Below are 25,048 nucleotides of genomic sequence, written 5' to 3' on the forward strand. Positions count from 1 at the left end.
TTATATTTATAATATGTGTGTGTGTGTGTGTGTGTGTACACACACACATACAAAAATGGAGGACATTATGGAACTCCTCCCGGACAGAAAGATGGAAACGGAGGTCCACCTCTGGTCCTCCCTTCACAGTGGTCCCCAATCTGTACCCTTTAAGAGAATTTTGGACTTCACCTCCCAGAAGCCTCACCTATGTCGGTCAATAGCTTGGGATTCTGGGAGCTGAAGTCCAAAAATCCCTTAAAGGGGACAGATGTGCCTCCAGGGAGTGGGCGTGGTCTCTTTCTCTGCACCGGAAATTCGGGCAGCTTCTCTTGGCGTCCGGCTTGGGCCAAGCCTTAGGTGTTCCGCCTACTTCCAGTCTCTGGTCCTTCTTTCCTTCAGAGTGGTCCCCAAACTGTGCCCTTTAAGAGAATTTTGGACTTCAACTCCCAGGAGCCTCAGCCCCGTTGGCCAATAGCGTGGGATTCTGGGAGCTGAAGTCCAAAAGACCTTAATGAGCACGATTGTGCCTGCAGGGCGCGTGGGGGCGGGGCGTCCTCCTCTCCACCGGAAGTGCGGGCAGCTTGTCCTGGCGTGCGGCTTCGGCCAGGCCTCTGGTGTTCCGCCTCCTTCCGGTCCCCGCCTTTCCCGTCTGCTTTGTCCGTCCTTCTCCTGCTGAAGGCGTGCTCGGTGGTATTTCCTTCCCCCGCCATGGCGGACTCTGGGATGATGGTTCCGGAGCGCTGCCTCACCGACGACGAAATGGCGGAGGTGAAGAAGGAAGTAAGTGGAGAGCAGCGAGGGAGGGAGCGGGGAAGGGCAGCGCTGGCCTGGGGGCTTCCTTGGCAAGGTCTGTCCTCTGAGGCTGAGAGAGTGTGACTACAGGTGAGGCTACAGGGCTGGAGAAGTCTTTAAGTCTCTTGCTGGCTGGAGGCTATGGGACTCTGGGAGTTGGATTTCGCTGGAGGGGGCATTTGTAGGGCACTTCCTTCTTGCCTCTCATTCATTATTGTTACGCAGCCCCTTCGAGACTCAATGAGAGAAAGACGTTAGCAGCATGAGCTTCCCTAGACTAAAGTCTAGGGTTAAAGCTTCTTTCCACATTTCCGCACTCCCCTCTCATAGCGCCGCTATTCCTGCCTCCTGTTGCATCCTGGGATTTGTAGTTCAGTGAGGCCAAAGAACTCTCTGGCTGAGAACTCTAAATGCCCCTCCCTCAACTACAAATCCCAGAATGCAGCAGGAGTGCAGTATCAGTGCTATAAGAGTGTGGTCTAGTAATCTAGTATGTGAAGGACCTGTGAGCGCCTTCAAGTTGACTTATGGCCATCCTGTCTATGGATGTCAGAGCTGGAGAATGAAGAAAGTGGGTAAAAAGAAAACCAACCCATCTGAGAAGCAGTGCTGGAGAAGAGAGCGCATCTCCCTGGAAGCTGAAATGATCACACTGAGGCTGTCATAGTTTGGCCACATCACAAGAAGACATACCTCTCTCATTAGGAAAGAGAACAGTGCTAGGAAAGGCAGGGGATAGAGGAAAGAGAGGAAGGCAGCAGGCCAGATGGTCATGGGCCTGAATCTATAGGCCTTCCTCAGCAGAGAGGGGGAGGACATGGGGGCTTGGAAATGCCTCCTCCCCAGGAGGGCAGTTAACAACAACAATGGATTTTACAGGCAAGGAATACCCAGGGATGGCTTTTCCTTCCTCTGAAACATACATTACAGCACCTCTTGCTCCTTGGCAGTCTCCCATCCAAGTACTAACCAGGGCTGGTCTTGCTTAGCTTCCAAGATCAGCTGGGATCTGGTGCCTTTAGGGCATTTTGGCAACATACAGAGCATTAAAATTAAAATGCTGGGTTTCAAGGTGCTTTACACCATTAAAACAAATACAGTATAGATGAAAATGTGTGTGTGTGTGTGTGTGCCTTCAAGCTGCCTGTCGACTTACGGAAACACCACAAATGTTGTGGTTCTTCTCAGGCAAGGGATGCTCAGAGGTGGGCTTTGGCAGTTCCTCCCTCTGAAATATAGCCCCTGCAGCACCTGGTGTTCCTTGGCGGCTCCCCGTCCAAGTCCTAACCAGAGCTGATCCTGCTTAACTGCCAGGATCTGGTGGGGTTTTGTGTTTTGTTTTTGCAAGGTGTGGCTTTTCATGTCATTGAAGACAGCTTGGGGTGGGAATTGATTGGCACCTAGGAGAAATATGTATCTTTTTGTGTTGGGGACTCAGGTAGGAAAGAACAGGCCCAGCCCAGCCTCCTGGACACCAGCAGAAGAGAGGGATTCCTAGAAACTGGCTGCCAGGGCTTTTGCTTCCAAAACCTTTCAAAGCACACTATTCAGTGGAAGATGCTTTATGCTATGCCTGGCCTTTCTGTTTCAAACCTCCCATCCCCTTGAGTTCCCAAGAGATTCCTGTGTTCTCTTCACCCACTTTGTTCTCTCAGCCCCATCAGCTCTTTGTCCTGTATCTAAAACATACCCTGCAGAAATAATCCAGTTTGAGACCACTGTAACTGTCCTGGCTCAGTGCAAAGGTGATTCTGGGAACTGTAGTTTGGCCAGGAAACATTTAGCCTTCTCTGTCAGAGAGCTCTGTTGCCACAATAAACGACAATTCCCAGGATTCCCTTGTACTGAGCCAGGACCTTGGAATCTAGGACAATAGGAACTAAAGAGGGTTTGAATAAAGGCTGTGTTGGAAATGAATATAATGGAGAGAACTGTGAGCAATGAACACTCCACTGATAGGGTTTTCAGCAAAACACCTTGGGATTTCCATTTTGGCAATTAGCATTAGCTAATCTCTGGATTTGGAGGGCAAACTGGTCATTTGCAGAATGAAGCTGTTGTTTGGCAAGTCAGGTGGCTGGTGAAATCAAAGGGCTAGGTCTTGATCACTTCCTATACTTAGCTGTCTTAACAGTGGTGTGCTTTCCTACATGATCAACTCCCTTAGCAACAGCCTCTAAAAGGAACAGAGAAGGAAGGTAAACCTCTTGTCTTTCATTCAGAATCAAGGAAAACCTGTGGTCTGTGGCTTGTTGGTGATTGGAAGAGCATGAAAAGAGGAAGGAAGGTCAACCCAATGGCATGCGTTCTGCCCCAGTTTGCAGATTTGTATGTAGGAGGCTCTCCTGGAGAGTTTAAAGGAATTCCCCTCTTTTGTAGTTGAGCTTGACACACATATGAGTCAATGGAAGTAATTTTTCTTCTTCCACTTGATCCAGTTTTGTTTTTTCCTGTTATAAAAGCTAGTGGGCTGAAGGGTAATAACGTTAATGTTACACCTTTATGGCAAATTGCCTTTTTGTTTCTATATTAAACACTTTGATGATCTTTAGCCTCCATACCTTTCTACCTGTCTATTAATGGCATTGATGGACAGGTGTGGGTTTGTCATCACTTGAAAGTCAATATGAGTATATTTGGTGTATATTTCAGGCTAATTATGAAGTCTTTAACTAGCAGAAACACACAGCTTCACATAGCTTACAAATCTTAGTGCTCTAATTTGCCTCACTGCTCTTTCCTTCCTTTCTTGTTGAGGATCTTCCTTTTCTTCACCCACTCTGATGCTCTTTCTTTTCCATCAAGCTAAGTCCAGTGCTCCCTCCACATTTGCTGGGTTAGGGGGGGAAGGACCCCCGTGAATGTGGAAAAACCACAAATAACAAGCTATTCTTTTTACCTTAGAGAACATCTCTCTAGGAAACTCCAGGTCCTCCAGAGCAGCTCTATGGTTAACATCTACCTGAATGATCATGCTGGAGGACCTACAAATGCCTAGAGAAGTGTTTTCTCTAGGAACCTCTAGGTTCTCCAGCACACCTCTATGGTCAGCTTCTGGCAGAGTTGTGCTGGAGGAGCTAGAGATTCCTAGAGAGAACGTATTAATCAAAACCAGAAATAATCAAATCCGCAAAAGTCACACCCACAAATGTGGAGGGCCAACTTTATACTGTCTTTCCCTTTACTCACCCAAATGTTGTTTCCCATTCCTCATCTATTCATCCTAGTTATATTTTCACTCTTTCATCCTGGTATTCTCTGTCGTCACTTCCTTGATTGTAGAAAGAAGGAAAATCATCCTGCTAGGCTTCTAGTCCATGTGGAATTGCCTTGCAATTCTCTGGAGAAATATATTGAAAGATTGATTGCACCTTTTCTTTTCTGTAACTCCCTGCCTTGCTTTCATAGAATTTGACCTCTTCATGTTTTGCTAAGTCACTTTCAGGGGTCATTCAGATATCTTTTTTTGCGCGTGCAGCTATGCTAATAATCTCACTAATGCATTCCAGGTTTGTTATTCACACTATGGAACTGCATCTATGCGCATTGCAGGGAGTTCGGTTGCTCACACATGCTAGCATTCAAATAAGCATGGCATCGACAGTGCAAACATATTCAAAACGCATTCAAGGCATGCAGAGTTTAATACCAAATTATCCTGGGTCTAATAGCGTCACATTGCCAACAATGCGAATCTTTTTTAAAAAAAGGTCGGGGGGGTGACCCAGTATCAATTATCCCAGTTTTAGTGGGGGTTTGGCAGCCCCCCCCCCCCAATCTTAATTGGGTGCGTTTGAGATGCATGTGAACAACAAAGATGCAACCTAGATTCATCACCATCTGAACAGGGCCTCAGAAGGCTTTTGTAGAGTGATTTATTTTGGTTTGTCTGCCATAAATGTATTCACACCATTTTCTTTCAGTTTTTGAGACATAATAAATGTATGAGAATGGGATGCTATGACCTTATACTGTATGAATCTAGAATAGTGTATATGGTTCATTGTCATTTCAAAATACTCTGAACATCTGCAAAGTACTGTGAAGATGTGTCTGTTTAAGTAAGAAAGACTCTGGGGAAAGAATTAGACTTACTGCTAATCAATGGAAGCTTTGCAGAAGAAGTGTGTGTGTGTCATTATACACACACACACACACACACACCTCTACAAAGAGAGAGGGAGAGAGATTTAAAACAAGTATTAATTTTAAAAAAAGACTAACTTTAATGTTTAGACCAAGGCATCATGTTTAAATAATGATTCCTAAGAAATGTATTGCTGAATAAGTTCTTGGTAGTAGTTTGAGGAGTATGGCAGGATACAGACCGCCCCTTTCGAGTGGCCTGCACCCGCCCCTTTCCCTGATGGATCAGGGCCTGAGCGGCCACAGCAGCAGCAGCCCCGGAGGCCCCGACCCGCCACTTTTCCAGGCCTCGGGGAAGTGGCAAAAAGCCACTTCCCCATGGCCTGGAAAAGGGTGTCCTGGGGCTTCATGCCCCAAGACACCCTGACAGCAGCAGGGAAAGAGAGAAAGGGGCCACTCAACCCCTTTCTCTTTCGTATTGCTGGCGTGGCTGTGTAAAGGCAGCGCCAGCGATACATGCAGTGAAAGGAGCTCCGTAAAAAAGCAACAGAGACTACATACTGATCTAACAGTAAACAACTGGCAATAAATTGTTGCAGTTAAAATGTTTACATTCACATAGTCCTCGTTACAGAAAGAGGGCTGGAAAATAGTAGTAACGATCAGACATTTGAAACATGTGTGTTTGTGTATGAATAATTAATTTAAAAACAGGAGTGTATTTTTTAATCATATGGTTTAAACCAGCCTACCCTGAATTAAACAAGCACACAAGATGGTGTGGTACAAAAATTGTGTTTCTTTTTTTTTTTAAAAGCTTTTACTATCGATGCTGACTAGAAATTATCTACTTGCATTCTTTTGTATCTGAAAAATTCAAGATCATTAATTTGAATACTATTTTTCTGCTCTATACTAGTAATGAATGTCAGACTTATGCCCCATAATTACTCATAGCTTCATTTTCTGTTCCTCTTTCAGCTGTGAGTAGGTGAGATGGAGATCACTGTTGTGGCTGCAGAAGAGTATGATGCAAAACACTGTAGTATTCTTTGCCAGATGTGTGGCATGACCTTTCTTTTTTTAGTTTGAAGTGTTTGTTCTAATGCTTAATAGGGGCATGCATCAGTTAACAAAGCCTCTGTCAAAGAAGCTTCTTTTTGCAAAGTGTTTTTATGCTCTCTGGCTCGGCTTTCCCTCCTCGTCTGGCTGGAATGATTTTGTTTTTGTTTTTTTAAACGGCATTGGCACTAGGAGAATGGTAAAGAAAAGCTGGAGGAGAAACACATACTTTCTGTATCAGTTTGCCCAAAGCATGTCTACAGTAAACAATGTAATGCATGAGCTAGGAAATCACAGTATTCTACACTAGCCAATCCTGTTGTTGCCTTGTGTGGCTGCTTAAAAACAGACAAAATAGACAGCAGCTGTCTCTAGAATCCCTTACTAAGCATGCATGAGCAGGAAAACATAAAGAAAAGGAGAAAGCAGAAAAGCTGCCTCACTAGCTACCCCCATTACATTAAGGAAACATAACTGTAAATGTGGCTACCAAATGGAAATCATAAGTAAAGAGGCTGGTGACAGTTTAAAAATCATCCTTCATGCATTTGAAAGAAGCTTTCACATGTCTCTAGCAGGCTCAAAACGTTTTTGCTTACATCTGTAAGGATTACCTGACCTGATTTGTTTCATTTTTACACCTATCGATATTGGAGCCAGTGTGGCATAGTAGTTTGAGTGTTGGAATATGGGACGAAACAGACTACCCAAAACCGCCAGATTGGGGCTGCTGTGGAGCTGTGTGCTGTGGCAACCACATACCGTGGCACTAATCTGGCTATTTGCCAGCACAAAAAGAAGTGGCAGAAAGCTGTTCTTTTTTCAGCTGGCAAAAGCTGGCTTTTCCACTACCGCCAAGACTTTGCAGTGCTCCTGCGGCATGCAGCATCTACACGTCTTGCCACCAGAGCGCCATAAAGCAGCCGCCGTGTAAATGACCAGACAGTGTGGTGCTATCTTCCTGCAGGCTTTGGGGTGTGTGTTGTGGTTACGCCATAGCCCCAAGCCCCTGGGAAGCTGGATTTTTTGACAGTCTTCTTTGGCCCTATGACTGCTGGAGACCAGGATTCAATTCTCAGCTCAGCCATGAAACCCATTCAATGACCTTGAGCAAGTTACATGCTGTCAGCCTTGGAGGGTGGCAGTGGCAAACCCCCTCTAAAGAAACTTGTCAAGAAATCACCACGATAGACTCACCTTAGGGTCACCGTACGTCAAAAATGACTTGAAGGTACACAACAACAAGACTTTTGCTTATTTCTGCAAGGATTCTCTGACCTGGTTGTTTCATTATCTCTATCCATATTGTTTGAATGAAAACTTTGCTGAAATACTTTCAACTGCTCCTCTTTTTTGTGGCATAGGAGTTTATTCCTGTTTTTTCCATGTTATTTCTGCCTCTGGTGCCAAATTTTCTTTTTAAAAACTAATGCTTAGAATCTCTTCTACTTAGTTAACTGAGGTATATCTGCATACATCTTGAATTTTTTTCTAGATGCTCAGAGCACTTTAGATAGTAACTCTTAGCTCTTTCAACCAGCTTTGTGAAATACATTACTCAATTACTCTGTGCATAAACTGATATTTGAACTCAGAACTTAGCTCATCACTTGTGCACCAAGCAATGTATCTAACATTTTTGCCTAAAATTATATTTCATGTTGTGCATATTGTTTTAGTTCACTGCTCCTGAGTATTGGATTTCCTTTTTACAGTAGCACACATCCCTAGTTCAGATGACAAGCAATTCAGCTGTCACTAACATGGGTCTTATCTTTATGCCAGGTTTTAGAATGGCTGCGAGACTATCTGTGTGACAAAATAATTGCAGACAGACACTTTGATTATCTACGTTCGAGGAAAATACTCAGTAGAGAGGACACTGAAGAAATCTCTTGTCAATCTTCAAGCAGGAAGAAGGCTGGGAAGTTGTTGGATTACTTAGCAGAACATCCAAAAGGACTAGATGCTTTGGTAGGATCCATCAGACGTGAAGGAACACAGAACTTCCTCTTGGAAAAGATAACTGATGCTGTTTTGAAAGCAAAAAATGAAAAACTAAAAAGCCTTAAAGGTAAGATTCGATAACTGAATTATTAATATTGAGTATCAAATCTTGATGATCCCATAAATCTGGGATGGTTGAACAATTTTTCTTCCAAGGGCCACAGTAGTCAGGAGGTATGCAGCTTCTTTTTCTTCACACACAGACAGACATATACAACCTTCCTTCTCTCTCATACGCATGTGCAATGTGGACACTCCCATTGCTTTGACTTTCTGGTCCAGTGGCCCTTCTGTGATTAGCTTTGAAAAAGCTTGGCTGTTTCCAGAGCTAATAAAGAGAGAGGAGGCATGCCATATGTTGGCTGCAGAATCAGCATTTCCAATCACAGAGAGAACCTATTCATGTTGAACAGGAATCCCCTTTATAAGGAATCTCTCAGTGTGTAGGCAATATTGAACAGGGAAGGTGGGGCCAGTGCTTGTAGTCTCTCTGTTTCTTAAGATTTCATTGGAGGGACTGGTTGGGATGCTGCATGAAGTTGGCAGAATGTAGCAGTATCCTTATGCAGAGTTTCAGGCCCCAGAGAGGGAGGATGGGAACGGCCACATGTCAGCAATGGAAAGGAGCTTTCCTGGTGTGCCAATGCACCCAGTCAGTTGTGTGATGTTGTACTGAATACCTTCTTATGCAACACATCAAAAAGTAGATTGGCTAGTATCAGTCCTCAAGAGTTGGAAAGGGCTACTTCTTTTAAGGCATTTTCCTAACCTAGCTCACAGAAAGAAATGCTTCAGGTAGTTATTTATCTCCTAAGTTATGCCAGATATCTCTTAACACCAAGCAATTTGTCTTTGGCCAGCTGGTCAAACAACTTAATCTACTGATCAGGCTTTGAACTATAAAGCAGACCATTCCACAGGAAAATCAGGAACCACTATTAATTCTAACAACTTAACTTTGCCCAGCCAATAAAGATCTATATATTTCAAAACTGTTTTCTCAAATTAAATGTTATTAACCTATGTTTTCAGTAGTGGGCATTGAGCATCCTACCCTCTATGACAGTGGTTCCCAACCTTCCTAATGCCACAACCCTTTAATACAGTTTCTCATGTTGTGGTGATTCCCCCAACCATAACATTATTTTCATTGCTACATGCAAATATGTGTTTTCCAATGGTCTTAAGTGACCCCTGTGAAAGGGTCATTCGACCCCCAAAGGGGTCCCGACCCACAGGTTGGGAACCACTGCTCTATGAGAACTCCAAGAGGACTGCAACTTCCTCTTCCCTGGATCCTACAAAAGTCCACCCCTTGGGCCATTAAAAATCTGGTGGAAAGAACACACCACATATAGTAAATAGTTACTACTCCAGAGTGACTGTTTACCTCAAAACAGCCACTCCTGCAAGCCAAAACCCCAAACCAAAAAGGTTGCCCCCCAATTGAGAATCAAAACCAGAGAGTGACAAAAAGTTGTCTTCCACGAGGGTAAAAATTGTCCCTTGCACCCACCAATAATCCACCTTCCTGCCTTTGCCTAGTAACCAATATTATCATAACATGTGGATAAGTATCTATTTGTATTTTACATTCTGTATTTCCTGGAAGGTATCAGTTTCTCAGACTTTATTCGCCACAGATGCTGGCGAAATGTCAGGAAGAAACTCTTCTAGAACATGGACACATAGCCTGAAAAACCCACAAAAAACTATTTATTTAAGTCATTTGCTGGTACTACTTGTATCCTGCTTGTGTCCTCTGCGCCACTGGCCATGTCATCTAACAGCCTCTTTGAGGTTGCACATAAGCCCTTTAAAAGAATCCCTGGTAGCACAGTGGTTAAATGCCTAAACTGCAGCCACTCCGTCATAAACCATAAAGTTATGAATTCAGTACCAGCCAGGGCCTCAAGCTTGATTCAGGCTTGCATCCTTCTGAAGTCGCTAAAATGAGTACCCAGCTTGTTGGGGGCAATTAGCGTACAGTAGTAAACCGCTCAGAGACTGCTTAGGCGGTATGAAGCAGTATATAAATGAAGCTGCTATTGCTATTGCTAAAATTCCCCTATGAACTTGTTATCTCACAAATATTAAGTTGGAGCAAGACTGGCTTGCAAGACGATATGACAACATATAACAGTCTCTTGTAGGCCTTTAAAAAAAAAAAAAGTACGACCTTATACAAATAATCTGATCTGTGTTTATTACAGGACTGGGCTGTAGCAACTGCATGGCTACAGTATGTCAGCAAACCAACAATCTCTCTAGGTCCCAGTCAAATGACTCAAATGTGTTTGAAAGCCGAAAAGACAGAGAAACAACCTACGTTCCTACTGGAGAATATAGTACAGCTGCATTCGTATCTGCTGCTTCTCTTTGTTCAATGAATTTACCTATAACAGAAGTTGGAAGTATGGAAAATTCAGTTTTCTCAGCCACCCTTCCTGGACCTGGCGATTCTGGAGCTCCACCTCTTCCACCACAACTGCAGAATGAACAAGAGGAAACATGTACAACCTCAAGTGACAATCCCTTTCTGCCTTTAAGATCCCGCTCACTTCTTCCTCAGTGAACTCGTTTTTTGAGTAGTTGAGTAATACTATATTGGGTGCCTTGTGTATTTCTACAAAAAAAAAATCTAAACTTGTAAAGCCATGGTTCGAGAAAGTAATGAATATCTTCATTTTCAAAGAACTTACTGGATCCATTAAGTGTTTTAGGGAATATTTTTTAAATTAAAATGAAATGCTTTCTGTAATTACTTTGACTGTTTATTAGGTTGCTTTCATTAATTGTTCATTTCACTGTACAGTCCTATACATTGTTCAGAAGTGAGTCCCAAGATAACAGCCTGAAGGGCTCTTAAGGGGAGTCTTCTTTTTAAAAAAAAATAATATGAGGGTGGAGGGGAAGATGTTAAAACAATTCTTAAAAGAGGATTTTACAGATTCTGTTTAAAACTATCTGTATAAAGTTCATACGGAGGGCTGCTATACTTTGCTTGACTAATATTAGTAAAAAGTAAAGAAGCCCTTAACAAAGAGGGGAGAGCATTGCTTGTATTGCAACAGGGTGGTTACTGGTTGAGAGCAAAAAGATTGCTTAGTAATCTGTCATAGGGTGTTTCCCTTTTCTGGTGTATGTTCATTTGATTGAACAAATCCCTCATTTCTTCATTTGGTAAATACTGTTGGAATCTTCTGAGTAACCTTTGGTTCACTTAAACTTCAAGGGGAGTTTAAGGGTGTACTTAACAATATAATGTTTGACTGGCTAAAGTAAGTAAAAACAAACATTCTGGGTACTTAACATTCATAGTCTTAGCAATTTCAGACCATGGTGCTTAAAATATAATTACTTTACTATGAGAACATGTTCCAGTCATCTTGGTGGAGCTTATCTCAAATAGGTATGTGCACAGTTGCAATTTTAAGCAAAAATCTTTAAAATCTCTTTTTAAAAAAAAGTCTTCACTTTTCCAAGGTAAAACAAATCCCAAGAGACTTTCCACCATGCAGTCACAAGGAGGATATGTTTGTCTCAAATTACTAAAATGAAAATATGGAAGTCTGTCCAATTTCAAAAATACACAATTTAAAAATGAGCATTATCAGGCATTATCCAAGTCGCAAACAAGTTTTACATTTTTTGCCTTTTTTCCCCGTTCTTTTGCTATAGATACTACATAGCCACTTTCTGGACCTCAGGGAAGCAGTACCTCTTGTAATTTAAAATTAAGATTGTTTCAAGCCAACAGAAAGTTGACTTTCTTTGAGACTGCTGATATCAACAAACGTGCTAAATATATCTTTGTATTTTTTTAAACAAGCATTTGGAATAAAATGTGCATTAAATTACCAAGGTTAGTTACACTAACCGATCTGTCCTGTGCATGTTTACTCAGAAGCAAGTCCCATTGAGTTCAGTACAGTTTATTCCCTGATAAGTGTGTATAGGATTTCAGGCCAGTATTTTATCAATATTTGATAAGAGAATGAAGAAGTTTTATGTAACCACAGATTAGTCACTCTCTGAGAACACACTAGTCTGTCTTCAGTTCAAGTTGATCTTGATTTTGTTAAGTCTTTGAGACAGTGTGCCTGTTTCATAACTTACCTTGGTCAAAGTTCCTTGGTGATGTTTTTATTTGATAAAAATGTATTTGATAGCCTGCTGTATATGTTGGTAAATAATAAGCAAATTTATGTTTACATAGTTGTGAAGTAATGAGTCTCCCTTGCAGGGTGGTGATTCCTTCTGAAAGTGTGTCATGACTCCCTAGATATTGGAATTACATCAGGGATTTTTCTCTTACCATATACTTAATCTATTTGTCAAAACTTTTGTGAGTGAATACTCTGTACGCAGCTACTGAGGCATACAGTAGAGTCTCAATTATCCGTCCTTCGGTCGTCTGACATTCCGGATTATCCGACGTCGTAGCTGCTTGGGGGTGTGACTGTAGGCATTTCTGCGCCCCCCAGACACGCTCCCAAACATGGCGGCCACAACGGGCAAGGAGAGAAGGGCAAGTGAAGCCTCGCCTCAAAACACAGCCCTAAGTGCGGCGGCGGTGAGCAGGGCCGAATTTGTAATTCATAGTGATTTCAAGGCTTTTCTTGGCCCCTCCAGATTATCTGACATTTTCGGCTATTTGACTATCAGCCCACCCATTTATGTCAGATAATCGAGAGACTACTGTATTTTGAATAATATAAATTCTAGAATAGTCGCAACTATTGTATAAAATGAAAACCTTTGGGAATGATTGTATTTTTAATGGTTAAAATATAAAATAAGGCTGCTTCCACACTGCAGAATTAATGCAGCTCAACACCACTTTAAATGTTATGGCTCAATCCTATGGAATTCTAGGATTTGTAGTTTGTTGTGGCACAAGAGCTTTCTGACACACCAGGCTGAATACTTCACTAAACTACAAATCCTAAACATTGAGCCATAGTGGCTCACACAGTATCAGACTGCATTAATTCTGCAGTTTAGATGCAGTCTAAGGGCCCAAACGGACAGGCCAAAATAAAGCTGTTTCAGGTCACTTTGGTGGTATGCTAAGAGGCCAGAAGCTGCACCAAAGCCACGCTCCAGTCCTAAGGGTTGGAGTGCAACTTTGATGCAGCTTCTGGCCTCTTAAGATGCGTGTGTCATTTAAACAGCATACCTCCAAAGTGACCCGAAGCAGCTTTATTTTGGCCTCTCTGTTCCGACCCTAAAACAATTTTTATATTTAAAAAAAAAAGATTTTAAAAAAATCGTCAGTTTGTGTAAATCACAAATATTTCTGGTTAACTCTGAGCCTAGGAGAAGAATTAATTTTAGTGGAGCCAGTCTAAGATATTTTGCTGCCTGACACAAAGAGGAAAGCATTCTCCCATTCTGTAGATTAATTGTTAAATCAGCATGCCAGTTAAATCTTTCTTCAATACTGATAATCAATCAATCATTTGTTGTTATGGCATACAGCCAGTCAATACTGATAACAAGACAGCAACCTCCACTGAACCTGAAGGCTATCGTATGTTAGGCAGCATAGCGAAGATTGCAGTAGTGTGCAGCTCTCTTCGCCAACCTTTTGCTGCCATCCTGATGGTAGAGCTAATTGATTTTAAAAAAAGGTTTGCTAGTGTAATCTCCATGTGCTCACCTTGCTTTCAGTTCAGTGGTAACTGTTTTTAATGCTTTTGAGGAAAGCGTGGGAGTGAATGTCAAAGCAAAAACGTATTTGTGACCAGAGTATCAATTTCTGCATTTGCCCCAAAAAATAAGAATGAGATTATTGGCGGGGGGGGGGGGGAGGATTTTAATATGGGAATCTGTAAGCCTCCTTTAATAACTGTGTTCTTGAATTGTTCTGGTTTTTTTCTTCCAAATGCTGCATTTCAACAGCCACATATGTGCCCAGTACCAATATGCCTAAATTTGCGGTGGTGTGCAAAATCTAGGAACGGGCTGTGTAAAAAAGCAGAAGAAAAAGTTGGAGTAAATGGTAGCTTGGGTGGTGAAACTGCAAAATTTAACAAGAAAAACACATTCAATACAGAGGAAATTACATGGGTGGAGTTAAGAGGTGTTGCAAAATGTTATTCTTAGAAGTTCTGATTTGGCAACTATGGTGATACAATTTGTATGTCTGAAAAACAGTAATATTAAATAGCATCCTATTTTAATAAATGATGCTCTTCATTATCCCACTATTCCTCCGCCATTCCTCAAACTATGCTCGTTTTACCTTCTCAGCAGCTGTAACATGGCGAATTTGGCAGCATCTGCACTGCAGAAGTAATTCTTAACACCACCAATGCCAATGCTCAGTGCTTTCAAATTCTGGGAATTGTAGGTTTGTGAGACATTTAGCCTTCTTTCTCAGAGAGCTCTGGTGGCACAAATTACAATTCCTAGAATTGCATAGCATTGAGCCATGGAAGTTAAAGTGGTGTCAGACTGGATTTTTTCTGTAGTGTGGATGCAGCCTTTGAGACAATGTGAGTCTGTTCTTAGAAGAACAAAGTTGTCTAGCACCTCAAAGACTAACAAGTTTATTGTGTGTTTGTGTGTTCCTTCAAATCACCTGTTGACTTAGGATGACCTCATGAACCTCACGGGATTTTCTCAGGCAAGGTATACTCAGAAGTGGCTTTGGCAATTCCTTCTTTTGAAATATAGGCCTCAGCACCTGGTATTTATTGGTGTTCTCCCATCCAAGCCCTAACCAGAGCTGACCCTGCTTAGCTTCCAGGATTTGTCAGAATCTGGCTTTAGGGTATTTAGGCACCATTTATAGTAGCACAAATAAAATAACTAGTCTCACTTGATTTAGAAACCCTCCCCACTATCACTAGCCCTCTTCCCTTTTTGGTAGTATTTTTCTCTCTCTCATAGAATCATAGAGTTGGAAGAGACCACAAGGGCCATCCAGTCCAATGCCCTGCCATTCAGGAATACACAATCAAAGCATGGCCGACAGATGGCCATCCAGCCTCTGTTTGAAGACCTCCAAGGAAGGAGACTCCATTACACTCCGGGGTAGTTTGTTCCACTGTTGAACAGCCCTTACTGTCAGAAAGTTCCTCCTAATGTGGAGGTGGAATCTCTTTTCCTGGAGCTTGCATCCATTGCTCCGGGTCCTAGTCTCTGGAGCAGCAGAAAACATGCTTGCTCCCTTCAAATATTTAAACAGGATTATCATATCATCTTCTCTTCTCCAGGCTAAACATCCCCAGCTCCTTAAGTCATTCCTCATAGGGCATGGTTTCCAGACACGTCACAATTTTAATCATCCTCCTTTGGACATGCTCCAGTTTCTCAAAATCCTTTTTGAATTGTGGTGCCCAGAACTGGACACAGTATTCCTGGTGGAGCCTGACCAAAGCAGAATAGAGTGGCGCTGTTACTTCCTTTGATTTAGACACTATACTATACTTCTATTGATGCCTAAAATCGCATTGGCCTTGTTAGCTGCCGCATCACACTGTTGACTCATGTTCAACTTGTGGGCTGCTTGGACTCCTAGATCTCTTTCACATGTAGTTTGTTAAGCCAGGTGTCCCCCATCCTATATCTGTGCATTTCATTTTTCCACCCTAAGTTCAGTACCTTGCATTTCCGCATGTTGAATTTCATTTTGTTAGCTTTGAGCCCAGCTTTCTAGTCTATTCAGGTCATTTTGAATTTTGGTCCTGTCCTCTGGGGTATTAGCTACTCCTCCAATGCCCCCAATTCTGTCACCCATGCCGTTGGGCATATCATGCCCAAATCCAGGCGGCTGCATTTACATATTGCACAAATGTTTACGCTTTCTGCAAATCATGTCTGCAAGTGAAAGGACTAACCAGCCCCTACCTCAGTAATTTTCCATTTTTAAAAGTCGCTTTATAGATAGTTAAATCTGAAACTGCATGTATTACAAATATTCATAACTTTCAACCCAAATTGTTGTGTGTACTCCCTGAACCTCTTTTCTTAACTGCCTTTTCTTTCCACAGGGACCAGTGCCTTTAATATTTGTAGATGCTTAACAGGTAGTTTCCCCAGGGATGGGGATTCCACAGAGTTTGAGTCCTGCTTGCGGTATCATAATTTGCAACAGAGGTAAGCCAAATGAGAGAAAGAGAGCTCAAACACCCATTTTGGAGGTGGGAAATTTTTTGGGCTCAGACAAAGCAAATATGCCCAGGGCATATATACAATGTAAAAGCAAATAATACAGTAGAATCATAGAGTTGGAAGAGACTACAAGGCCCATCCAGTCCAACTCCCTGCCATGCAGGAAAACGCAGTCAAAGCACCCCTGACAGGTGGCCAGATGGCTGATGTTTAAAAACCTCCAAAGAAGGAGACTCCACAACTCTCTGAAGAGTGTATGACATTGTGAAAGAGCTCTTACTGTCAGGAAGTTCCTCGTAATGTTGAGCTGGAATCTTTTCCTGTAGCTTGCATCCATTGTTCAGTGTCCTATTCTCTGGAGCTGCAGAAAACAAATTTGCTCCATCTTCAGCATGCCATCCCTTCAAATACTTAAACAAGACGATCATATAACAAGATGTGCCTCATAGGGCATGGTTTCAAGACCCTTCACCAATTTGATCACCCTCCTCTGGACATGCTCCAGCTTCTCAACATCATTTTTGAATTGTAGTGCCCAGAACTAGACACAGTATTCCAGGTGAGACCTGATTTTTTATGCACAGATTCAAGCCTCCACAGTTTGAAAATATTTTTTAAAATGATAAATTCCAAAAAGCAAACCTTGAATTTGCCATGTCAAATAAGGGACACCATTTTACTATGCCATTGCATTTAATGGGACTTGAGCATCCACGGATTTTGTTATCCATAGGTGTCCTGGAACCAAACCTTAGGCGAGACCAAGGGCCCACTGTAGTATCAAAGATTGGACAACATCCCTTTGTGTACTGATTTTCTGAACCACACTACATAACCAAAGCAGTTTCACATCATGTTAATTGCCACAACTCTTTCCTACAGATTGCTGGGATTTGTAGTCTGATAAGGCATCAGAGCTCTTTGATAGACCGGGCTGTCAAATCTACAAATCCCAGGAATCTAGGATAAAGCCATAGCAGTGAAAGCAGTGTCAAACTGTTTTAATTCTGCAGTGTGGCTACACCTTAACACATCTGTACTTTTGAGTTTAAAGATATAGTAAGTGGGCCAGACACTTTTAATGGTCTCTGATGTAGCTGATCATGTTATTTTTAAATGTATTAAAATTTTCAGAGGATAAATGCAGGCTCTGAATTAACAGAATTGGAGACTATTGGGTGGGGTGCTGGTAGTTATCTTTAACTTTTATTTTAAAATAATCATTGGGGCAACCTGTGAGTTTTCAGCTCAGGGTGCATCTACACTGTAGAAATAATGCGGTTTGACATCACATTAACTGCCATGGCTCCATCCTACAGACTCCTGGGGATTGTCATTTGGTGAGGCACCAGAGCTCTTTGGCCGAGAAGGCTAAAGACATGGTAAAGCTACAAATCCCAGGGTACCTTAGGATATCGCTATAGTGCTTAACATGCACTCAAGCGGCATTATTTCTACAGTGGAAACCAACCTGGTGCAGTGATTTGAGTGCTAGACCAGGACTCTGGGAACCAGGGTTCAAATCCCAGTTCAGCTGTGGAGATCCACTGGGTGACACCTTGGTCAGGGTAACCAGAGGTCTTCCTTTTCCTGGGCATGTTCTCCATTTCAGCCTTCTGTCCCAGCGTGACCATTGCGTTTCCTTTTCCAGAATGTGCCTTCCATTTCAACTTTCTGTCCCAGGGTGAGCAAAGGTCCTCCTTTTCCCACACATGTCTTCCATTCCAACCTTCTGTCGCAGGTTGACCAGATGTCCTCCATTTCAACCTTTGAATAATCTCAAAACATCCTCCATTTTGATCATGACTCAGAAGCGTGAATTTACCTTTCTGTCAGGGTTTATAGCTTTGATTTGGCCATGCTCTCTCTCTCTATCTCTCTCTCTCTCTCTCTCTCTCTATCTATCTATCTATCTATCTTTTTTTCTTCTTTAAAGGCCCTACATTTTACAGCCCTTTGTCCTCTTTTGCGGTGAGGACACCTGGGTCACTTTGGGCAAGTCACACTCTCTCAGCCTCAGGGGAAACAGTGGTGTCCCTACGGTTGGTGTCACCCCCCTCATTGACATCCTCCTCTGGTTTCACACCATAAAAAATCCTTAGCAATTTTTTTGCACTAATGTTACTTGTAAAACATAATTCCCACAGCCTGCCGAATGTAATGCTAATAGTTGTGACATAAACACCTAGCAGAATTAAAATTATACCTTCAAATTACAATATCATACACATAACTTAATATTATTTATTTAATTAATTATACCCTGCCTCTCCATTAAGATTGAGGCGGCTAACAACATTAAAACACAATAAAATACATTGTCCCAGAAACCCACCCACCCACCGTAACCAATAAATCATAATTGTAAACAATAACAATAAAACAATACAATTAAAGTTATTATAACGGATAAAATGGGGCAACTGAGATGCTAGTCTGGGAAACGTACTGTATTTACATCTCTCTCTCTGTCTGGCTTTGCTTCGCCAACGAAGATTCAGGAAGGACTTACATATACATAGTGATTTAAATCCATCAGTGATATCTTTATTTGGCCAATCGAAATGCACAATACACTTGTTGTGCATTTCCATTTCCCAGTAAAAGTATCACTGATGGATTTTTGCTTGTACTGAATGTTTGTCGTATAGTGAAGATTTAGTTAAAATGCAGTGTTTCTAAAGAAAATTCAATAATATATATATATATTTAAAAATCAAAGTTTTAATTATTATTTTTTTCAAAATGAAAATTTAATTTTAATTCAAAAAATTTAAAATTTTAATTATATTTTTTTAAAAAATCAAAATTTTGAAACTTTAATTTTAAAAGTTTTTTTTTTGGGGGGGGGGGCTCCTGTCTTCTCCCCCTGAGGCCCACTTCACTCTTAAAGCGTTTGAAAGAGATACAGGGAAAGGCCACAACTCTTCTGCCTAAAATACAGGCATTGGGGCAGACGTTGTATCAAGTCACACTCTCACAACCCTCTGAACAAAGAACACCCCACGAATATAGGGAGGTTGGCCATAAGCTGGGAAAGACTTGAATTCCCACAACAATAAATTAGCCTTCAGGTATAAAGCAGTGATCCCCAAATGGCGCCTTTTAAGAGAATTTTGGACTTCAGCTCCCAGGAGCCTCAGCCATGTTGGCCAATAGAGTGGGATTCTGGGAGCTGAAGTCCAGAACCCCTTAAAGGGCACAGTTTGGGAACCACTGGTGTAGGGCTATGTTCTCTGCTCAGGAACCATTGGAGGACCAATGGGGTGTGTGTGTGTGTCTACATAAACTTGTGCTACCAACTTCACTCTCTCATTTAGTCTCAAAGGCACTACATTATCCTTTGGCATAAGCATCAGTTTGAGGCAGAATGGGTAACTTGTGGCTGTAGGGCAGGGGTGCCCAATACATAGCCCTACATCAATGGTTCCCAAAGTGTGCCCTTTAAGGGGTGTTTGGACTTCAGCTCCCAGAATCCCACTCTATTGGTCAACATGGCTGAGGCTTCTGGGAGCTGAAGTCCAAAAGGCCCCTGAAAGTCAGGCCTCCTCAGAGGCCCGGAACCTTCCTGGCGGGGCCTGGTTTCCGGCGGAGGCGTGTCCCCGCTGCACGGCCCCCGCCATGGAGGGCAAGGAGGACCCGCTGGGCTTCTTCGCCTCTTACGGAGGAGGCGGCGGCAGCGACGACGAGGAGAGTAGCAGCGGCAGCAGCAGCAGTGGCTCCGGGGCGGAAGGCGAGGCGGGGCCCGGGCCCAAGCGGGAGGGGAGGCCGCCCGAAGGAGTCCCAGAGGCCCGTCCCCGGCTCCCGGGCCCCGAGGAGCTCTTCCGCAGCGTCCACCGGCCGGCCTTCCTCTACAACCCGCTCCACAAGAAGATCGACTGGGAGAGCCGCGTCCTCAGGGCCCCCGAGGAGGTCAGGCAGGAAGGAAGGGCTCCCCGCAGGGAACCGCTCTTCTTGTGTGTCTTCTTCCAAGGCTTTCCCTGTCCTGGGGTTCTCTTGCTTGCCATGATTTCTTCAGAGGAGGCTTTGCCCCAGCCCCCTCCGAGGCTGAGAGAGTGTGACCCCCCAAGGCCCCCAGTGCTTTATATGGCAGAGCCAGGGTTTGAACCCAGGTCTCCGGAGTCCAGCACTTAAAATACTGCACCACAATGGCTCTCTATAGAATCTGCCTCTTCTTGTTGTTGTTGATGTTGTTGTTGTTGTTGTGTGCCTACAAGTGGTTTCTGACTTATCCTGGGGTTTTCTTGGCAAGATTTGTTGTCCAGAGGAGGCTTTTGCCATTGCCTTCCCCCTGAGGCTGAGAGAGTGTGATCTGCCCAAGTTACAGCTATATTGCTGTTGTTGTTGTTGTTGTTGTTGTTGTTGTTGTTGTTGTTGTTGTGTGCTCCAAGTAATTCCCAGTGCAGGGTGACTCCAAGGCAAACCTGCCCTGGGGCTTTCTTGGAAAGATCTCTCCAGGGGTGGGTTTTGCCATGGCCTCCCTCTGAGGCTGAGAGAGTGTGACTCGCCCAAAGTCACCTCACTGGGCTCACATGTCCCAGACAGAACTGGAACCCTGGCCTCCAGAGTCACAGTCCAACACTCAAAGTATTAAACCACAATGGCTCTCTACAGAGGCTTCCTCTTATTGTGTGTGTCTTCAAACATTTTCCAGTTTATGGTGACCCTAAGGTGAACCTGTCACAGGGTTTTCTTGCCAGGTTTCTCCAGGGGAGGTTTGCCATGACTATCCTCTTAGGCTGTGAGAGTGTGACATGCCCAGAGTCACTCAGTAGGTTTCCATGGCCTAGCTGAGGCATGATTGTAGGGAATCCCTCTCTTCTGCTGGTGTCCAGGAGGCTGGGCTGTTCCTGTTGAGCAGATTAGAGGATTCTTGCCTGAGTCCCCAGCACAGAAAACCACATTTCTTCAGGGTGCCAACTCCCACCCCACCACCATCTTCAGTGGCAGGAAAAGCCACACCTGGCATAAAGGCACCAGATTCCCCCCTGATCTTGGAAGCTAGGCAGGGTCAGCCCTGGTTAGGATTAGCTTGAGTGACCACCAGTAAATGTTGCCCAGGGGATCTGAGTGTATGGGCCAGGTTATATGGGAGGACATGGTCGCATAAGTAACATAGACCCAAACTATGTATAGGAGCATTACATATCTATGATTGCATCTGTGCTTTGCATAAAATGTAAAATGTATTCCTTGCTTTTCATTTCCTGGCAATGCCATGTTTTAACCTGATGTGTTTACCTCAACAGCCTCCTAAAGAATTCAAGGCATGGACTACCAATGCTGTGCCACCCCCAGAGAGTTACAGTGTCAAAGAAACAAAGCCTCCTCCTCCTCCGGAGCTTGATATGGCAATCAAATGGTCTAATATATATGAAGATAATGGTGACGATGCTCCAAAACATGCCAGCAAGGTTAACTTCGTACCAGAAGATGAAGAGCAAGATCAGGTCAAATCAGGTAGCGTCACTTAACTTAATGGGGCCGTTGTTAGACAGATAAAGTGATATTTTGGTTTACCTTCATATATAAGTACAGTAACTAACAGTTAACAGGGCATTCTCTGTAGCAGCACCCCAACTGGGGAACTCCCTACCCAAAGAAGTTAGACTGCTTCCATCTCTTGAGCTTCCAGTGGGCAGATGAAACCATTCTGTTCCACATGAAATCGTTCTGTTTTAAACATTGAATTTTAGGTTTGTTTTTAGACATTTTTTAAAAGTCTTTAAAGAATATTTTTATGTATTTTTAAAATGTTCTATGTGTCTACTGTCTGAATTGTGTTGATTACTTCATTGCCTTTGGAGCCATAGTGGGCAGGGAGGTAGTAGAGAAATACCTTAAATAGATAATTCTTCCCTTTAGGGTCTTGAGATTTCTATCAATTTGGGGATCTTGAGTTGTTGTAGTAGTACAGTTTGATTCCAGTCATAAAATTAGCCAGCAGTGTCTCATTCAGCTCCTTAAAATAAAGGTATGTTGAAACACCTTTAATTTCTGATGGAATATAAGAAAATAGTGCCAGGTAGTAAGTGAGTGACAGCCAGCATGGCATAGTGGTTTAGGTGTTGGACTGAAGCTCTGGAAACCAGGGTTTGATTCCCAGCTTGGCCATGAAACCCACTGGGCAAGTGCATTCTTTCAGCCTCGGGGAAAGCAGTGGGAAACCTCCTCTAAACAAATCTTGCCAAGAATACCCAATGATAGGGTTGCCGTAAGTTCAAAATGACTTGAAGACATACAACACAAGTACCAGGCAACTCTGCTTCCTCTGTTCTTCCCTGCATCATCCTGAACAGAACATTGCCCTTTATTTCTTGAAGATGAATTTTATTGTATTTCTTTTTTATTTCAAGGATTTATATCCCGTCTTACTCCCACCATGGGAGCCAAGGCAGGCACAACACAATTCATTCACCACAGCCCCTGGCAGTTCTCTAACATTTCGGCCCTTCCAGCTTGGTTGTTTTATTGATGTTAGAGGCTTTTTGCTTTTATGTGCCGAACTATGGGCAATAGTTTAGACATTTCAAAATGCTTTCTGAATATTCTTATACTGAGGTTTAAGTTTTGTGATTTGGAAGACAATTTAGGATGCTTCTGATATTTGTCAGTGTTTTAAGTTGTTCTTCCAGACATTTGCTTTAGTGCATATATTGGAAAGTGTTTGTCTTAGAACACATCTAATAAATTATGATTTTCACTTTTTAAAAAGCAGTCTTACCTTTCTACAGCTAGATGATTTTGTAAATGTTTTCCTGCAGTTCCTCTTTTCTGAGACTACATTTTTAATCTGTAGTTTCTAATCTGCATTTCTGTAGAGTCCTTGGGATGGGTACATATTGTTATTAGGGCTTCTAGATAGTTATGGTGAGTTCATCCTCATCTATAAGCATTTTCCTCCATAAATCTCTTGGGAAGTTTTAATAGAGAAGTTAGCAACAAGAATAACTAAGTCATACAGGTGACAGACATATATCAGCTCAGTGCTTTCTAAACCAAACATTTAAGAAGAAGATGATAAAAATTGTTTCTGATATGTGTCCAAAAATAGACTGAAACTGAGCAATTTCTCTGCCTAAGAGAAAAGGTTTTATTAATCAAGAATCAATTGTGGAATTGGAAATATAAATGATATTTATAGTGACATGACCTCTGCCTAAATATCCTAAAGGCACAAGATACATCTGATCTGGGAAGCTAAACAGGGCCAGGCTTGGTTAGTTCTTGGATGGGAGACCATCAACAGATACCGGGTGCTCTAGGCTGTATTTCAGATGAAGGAAATGAAAAACCATCTCTGAATGTTCTTTGCCTAAGAAAACCCATGGAATTCATGGAGTCACCATAAGGTGGTGACAGGTCACGTAAGGTACATTAATATACATTTTCAGTTGTACTGTATTTGTTTTAATGGTTCTGAGGAAACAAATGACTTGAACACACACACAAATTGCATTTACTTTTTTGCAGCTGAGTCACACTGCTGATCCATCCTCTGCTTATGATTGACAGAGCCCTGAAGTTCTTTAAATGTGTTGCCAAGTGTTTATCTTTCTAATCAGTTGAAGCCAGTTTTATGTCCATGTGGCTTTTGAAATCATTAGCCTACACATGGTTTTGCATTTACATATATTGTCTTTTTTTTCAAGATGATGAAAAGGAAGAACTGTCTTCATGTAAGAAACGCAAGCTAGATACTGAAGAGCAAACTAAGAAAAAGAAGCAGCGGTGAATCATAGAGTTTTGAAAACTTGATTATCGGACATGGATTTCTGCTGGACCTTGATTTCCCTACTGGAGCAAGAGAGGGAAAACTCCACAGTGTTGCACAGTACAACACATTTAAGGATTCTGTAACTTGTGTGATATATTTTATCATACTGGAAATTCTGGAGCGATTGGTATTGTTATAGATGTCATAGGTATTTGCTCAAGTTGTTTCACTGAGAAACCTTTTATTTTAAGGCACAACTTCTAGAATATTGTGATAAATATTTGTGTTGATACAGACTTCACAGTTCATCTATGAAGCTGATAAATATGAGACTTATGAAACTGATAATTATGAGATTTGTTTACAAAATTTTTATTGTGGCAGAATGATTTTTTAAATCAATATATGATGGGGAGTTTTTGACAATGTATTGTGGTACCAGTGATATTATTATGAAATGTGTGTAAAGTATGTAAATAAGTAACTAAAATAAAATTATATGTTTAGATGAGTGTTTGGAAGTTTTACATACATTTGGAAAAAGATCCATACTTCCCTGTCACGTATGTCTGTACTGCCCATAATCAGTGGGTCTAGACTAAATTAACTGAAGTTGGTTCCTATTTAGATTAGTAAGGCTTAAATTATCTGGCTAACATATCTTTCATAAAGATCATAGCCTCCATAGGGAGAAGTGCATCAGCCCCTACAGCTTGCAAGCCCTCTTAAACTCAGGACCAGGTACAGATAAGGCTAAGAAGAAAAAGGAAATAGCAGTGACAGCTTGCATGCCCTCTTAAACTCAGGACCAGGTTTTTATTTGATGTCTAGAGAGACAAAAGGTAGATAGCTTAATGAAGAGTTAAGTGTGGCTCTGTGGAATTGCTGGTAAGTGGATGAGGATTTAGGTAGGCAATAGATCAGTGGTTGCTGGATGCATTTGTCTTCATCTGGTAAGTAATTGCAGGAGGTTCATCTTGATAAGTAGTCTGTAAGTGGTTACAAGAATGTGCCCTTAGTGAGTGAGGAGGGAATTACACCACTAGGAGAACCAGCAGTGATAAGGCTAAGAAGAAAAAGGAAATAGCAGTGACAACTGGAGGAGACAGCTGCTAGCTTTGTAGCACTTGTCTTGTAAATGTCTGGCTTCTATAAGCATGCGCTCACAGAGACAAGAAACTAGGAGCTCTGACTTGGGCAATCACCAGGATGGGCAATTGCCCAAGCAAGCCATCAAATAGTTCCTTGGTTCCCTGGGCCTCTCCATGCCCCCCATAA

The 25,048-nt window shown here is 42.3% G+C and overlaps 2 protein-coding genes across 2 annotated transcripts; both read left to right on the plus strand.

Annotated features, from left to right (window-relative positions):
- Positions 1–324: 324 nt before the first annotated feature.
- On the plus strand, positions 325–11,808 carry BCL10 (BCL10 immune signaling adaptor). Its single transcript, XM_089497566.1, has 3 exons — positions 325–762; positions 7,708–7,996; positions 10,143–11,808. The coding sequence occupies exons 1-3, from the start codon at positions 691–693 to the stop codon at positions 10,502–10,504; spliced, it is 723 nt and encodes a 240-aa protein (XP_089353692.1). The 5' UTR covers positions 325–690; the 3' UTR covers positions 10,505–11,808.
- A 7,826-nt stretch (positions 11,809–19,634) lies between these two features.
- CUNH1orf52 (chromosome unknown C1orf52 homolog) lies at positions 19,635–24,278 on the plus strand. The gene is made up of 3 exons (XM_089497577.1): positions 19,635–19,965; positions 21,303–21,513; positions 23,706–24,278. Exons 1-3 carry the CDS (start codon positions 19,675–19,677, stop codon positions 23,786–23,788), a joined length of 585 nt encoding a protein of 194 aa, XP_089353703.1. The 5' UTR covers positions 19,635–19,674; the 3' UTR covers positions 23,789–24,278.
- Positions 24,279–25,048: the final 770 nt, after the last annotated feature.

The sequence above is a fragment of the Sceloporus occidentalis genome, unplaced genomic scaffold (genome assembly GCF_023333645.1).
Source record: "Sceloporus occidentalis isolate IW3139 unplaced genomic scaffold, rSceOcc1.0.p SCAF_104, whole genome shotgun sequence".
Lineage (NCBI taxonomy): Eukaryota > Metazoa > Chordata > Lepidosauria > Squamata > Phrynosomatidae > Sceloporus > Sceloporus occidentalis.

What these genes read in the sequence shown, in the direction of transcription:
- BCL10 (XM_089497566.1), top strand. Translation starts at nt 691, where the DNA reads ATGGCGGACTCTGGGATGATGGTTCCGGAGCGCTGCCTCACCGACGAC. An exon ending in TGGCGGAGGTGAAGAAGGAA is followed by an intron (nt 763 to 7,707) that starts GTAAGTGGAGAG and finishes TCTTTATGCCAG; the next exon opens with GTTTTAGAATGGCTGCGAGA. An exon ending in AAAACTAAAAAGCCTTAAAG is followed by an intron (nt 7,997 to 10,142) that starts GTAAGATTCGAT and finishes TGTTTATTACAG; the next exon opens with GACTGGGCTGTAGCAACTGC.
- CUNH1orf52 (XM_089497577.1), top strand. Translation starts at nt 19,675, where the DNA reads ATGGAGGGCAAGGAGGACCCGCTGGGCTTCTTCGCCTCTTACGGAGGA. An exon ending in TCCTCAGGGCCCCCGAGGAG is followed by an intron (nt 19,966 to 21,302) that starts GTCAGGCAGGAA and finishes TTACCTCAACAG; the next exon opens with CCTCCTAAAGAATTCAAGGC. An exon ending in GCAAGATCAGGTCAAATCAG is followed by an intron (nt 21,514 to 23,705) that starts GTAGCGTCACTT and finishes TTTTTTTTCAAG; the next exon opens with ATGATGAAAAGGAAGAACTG.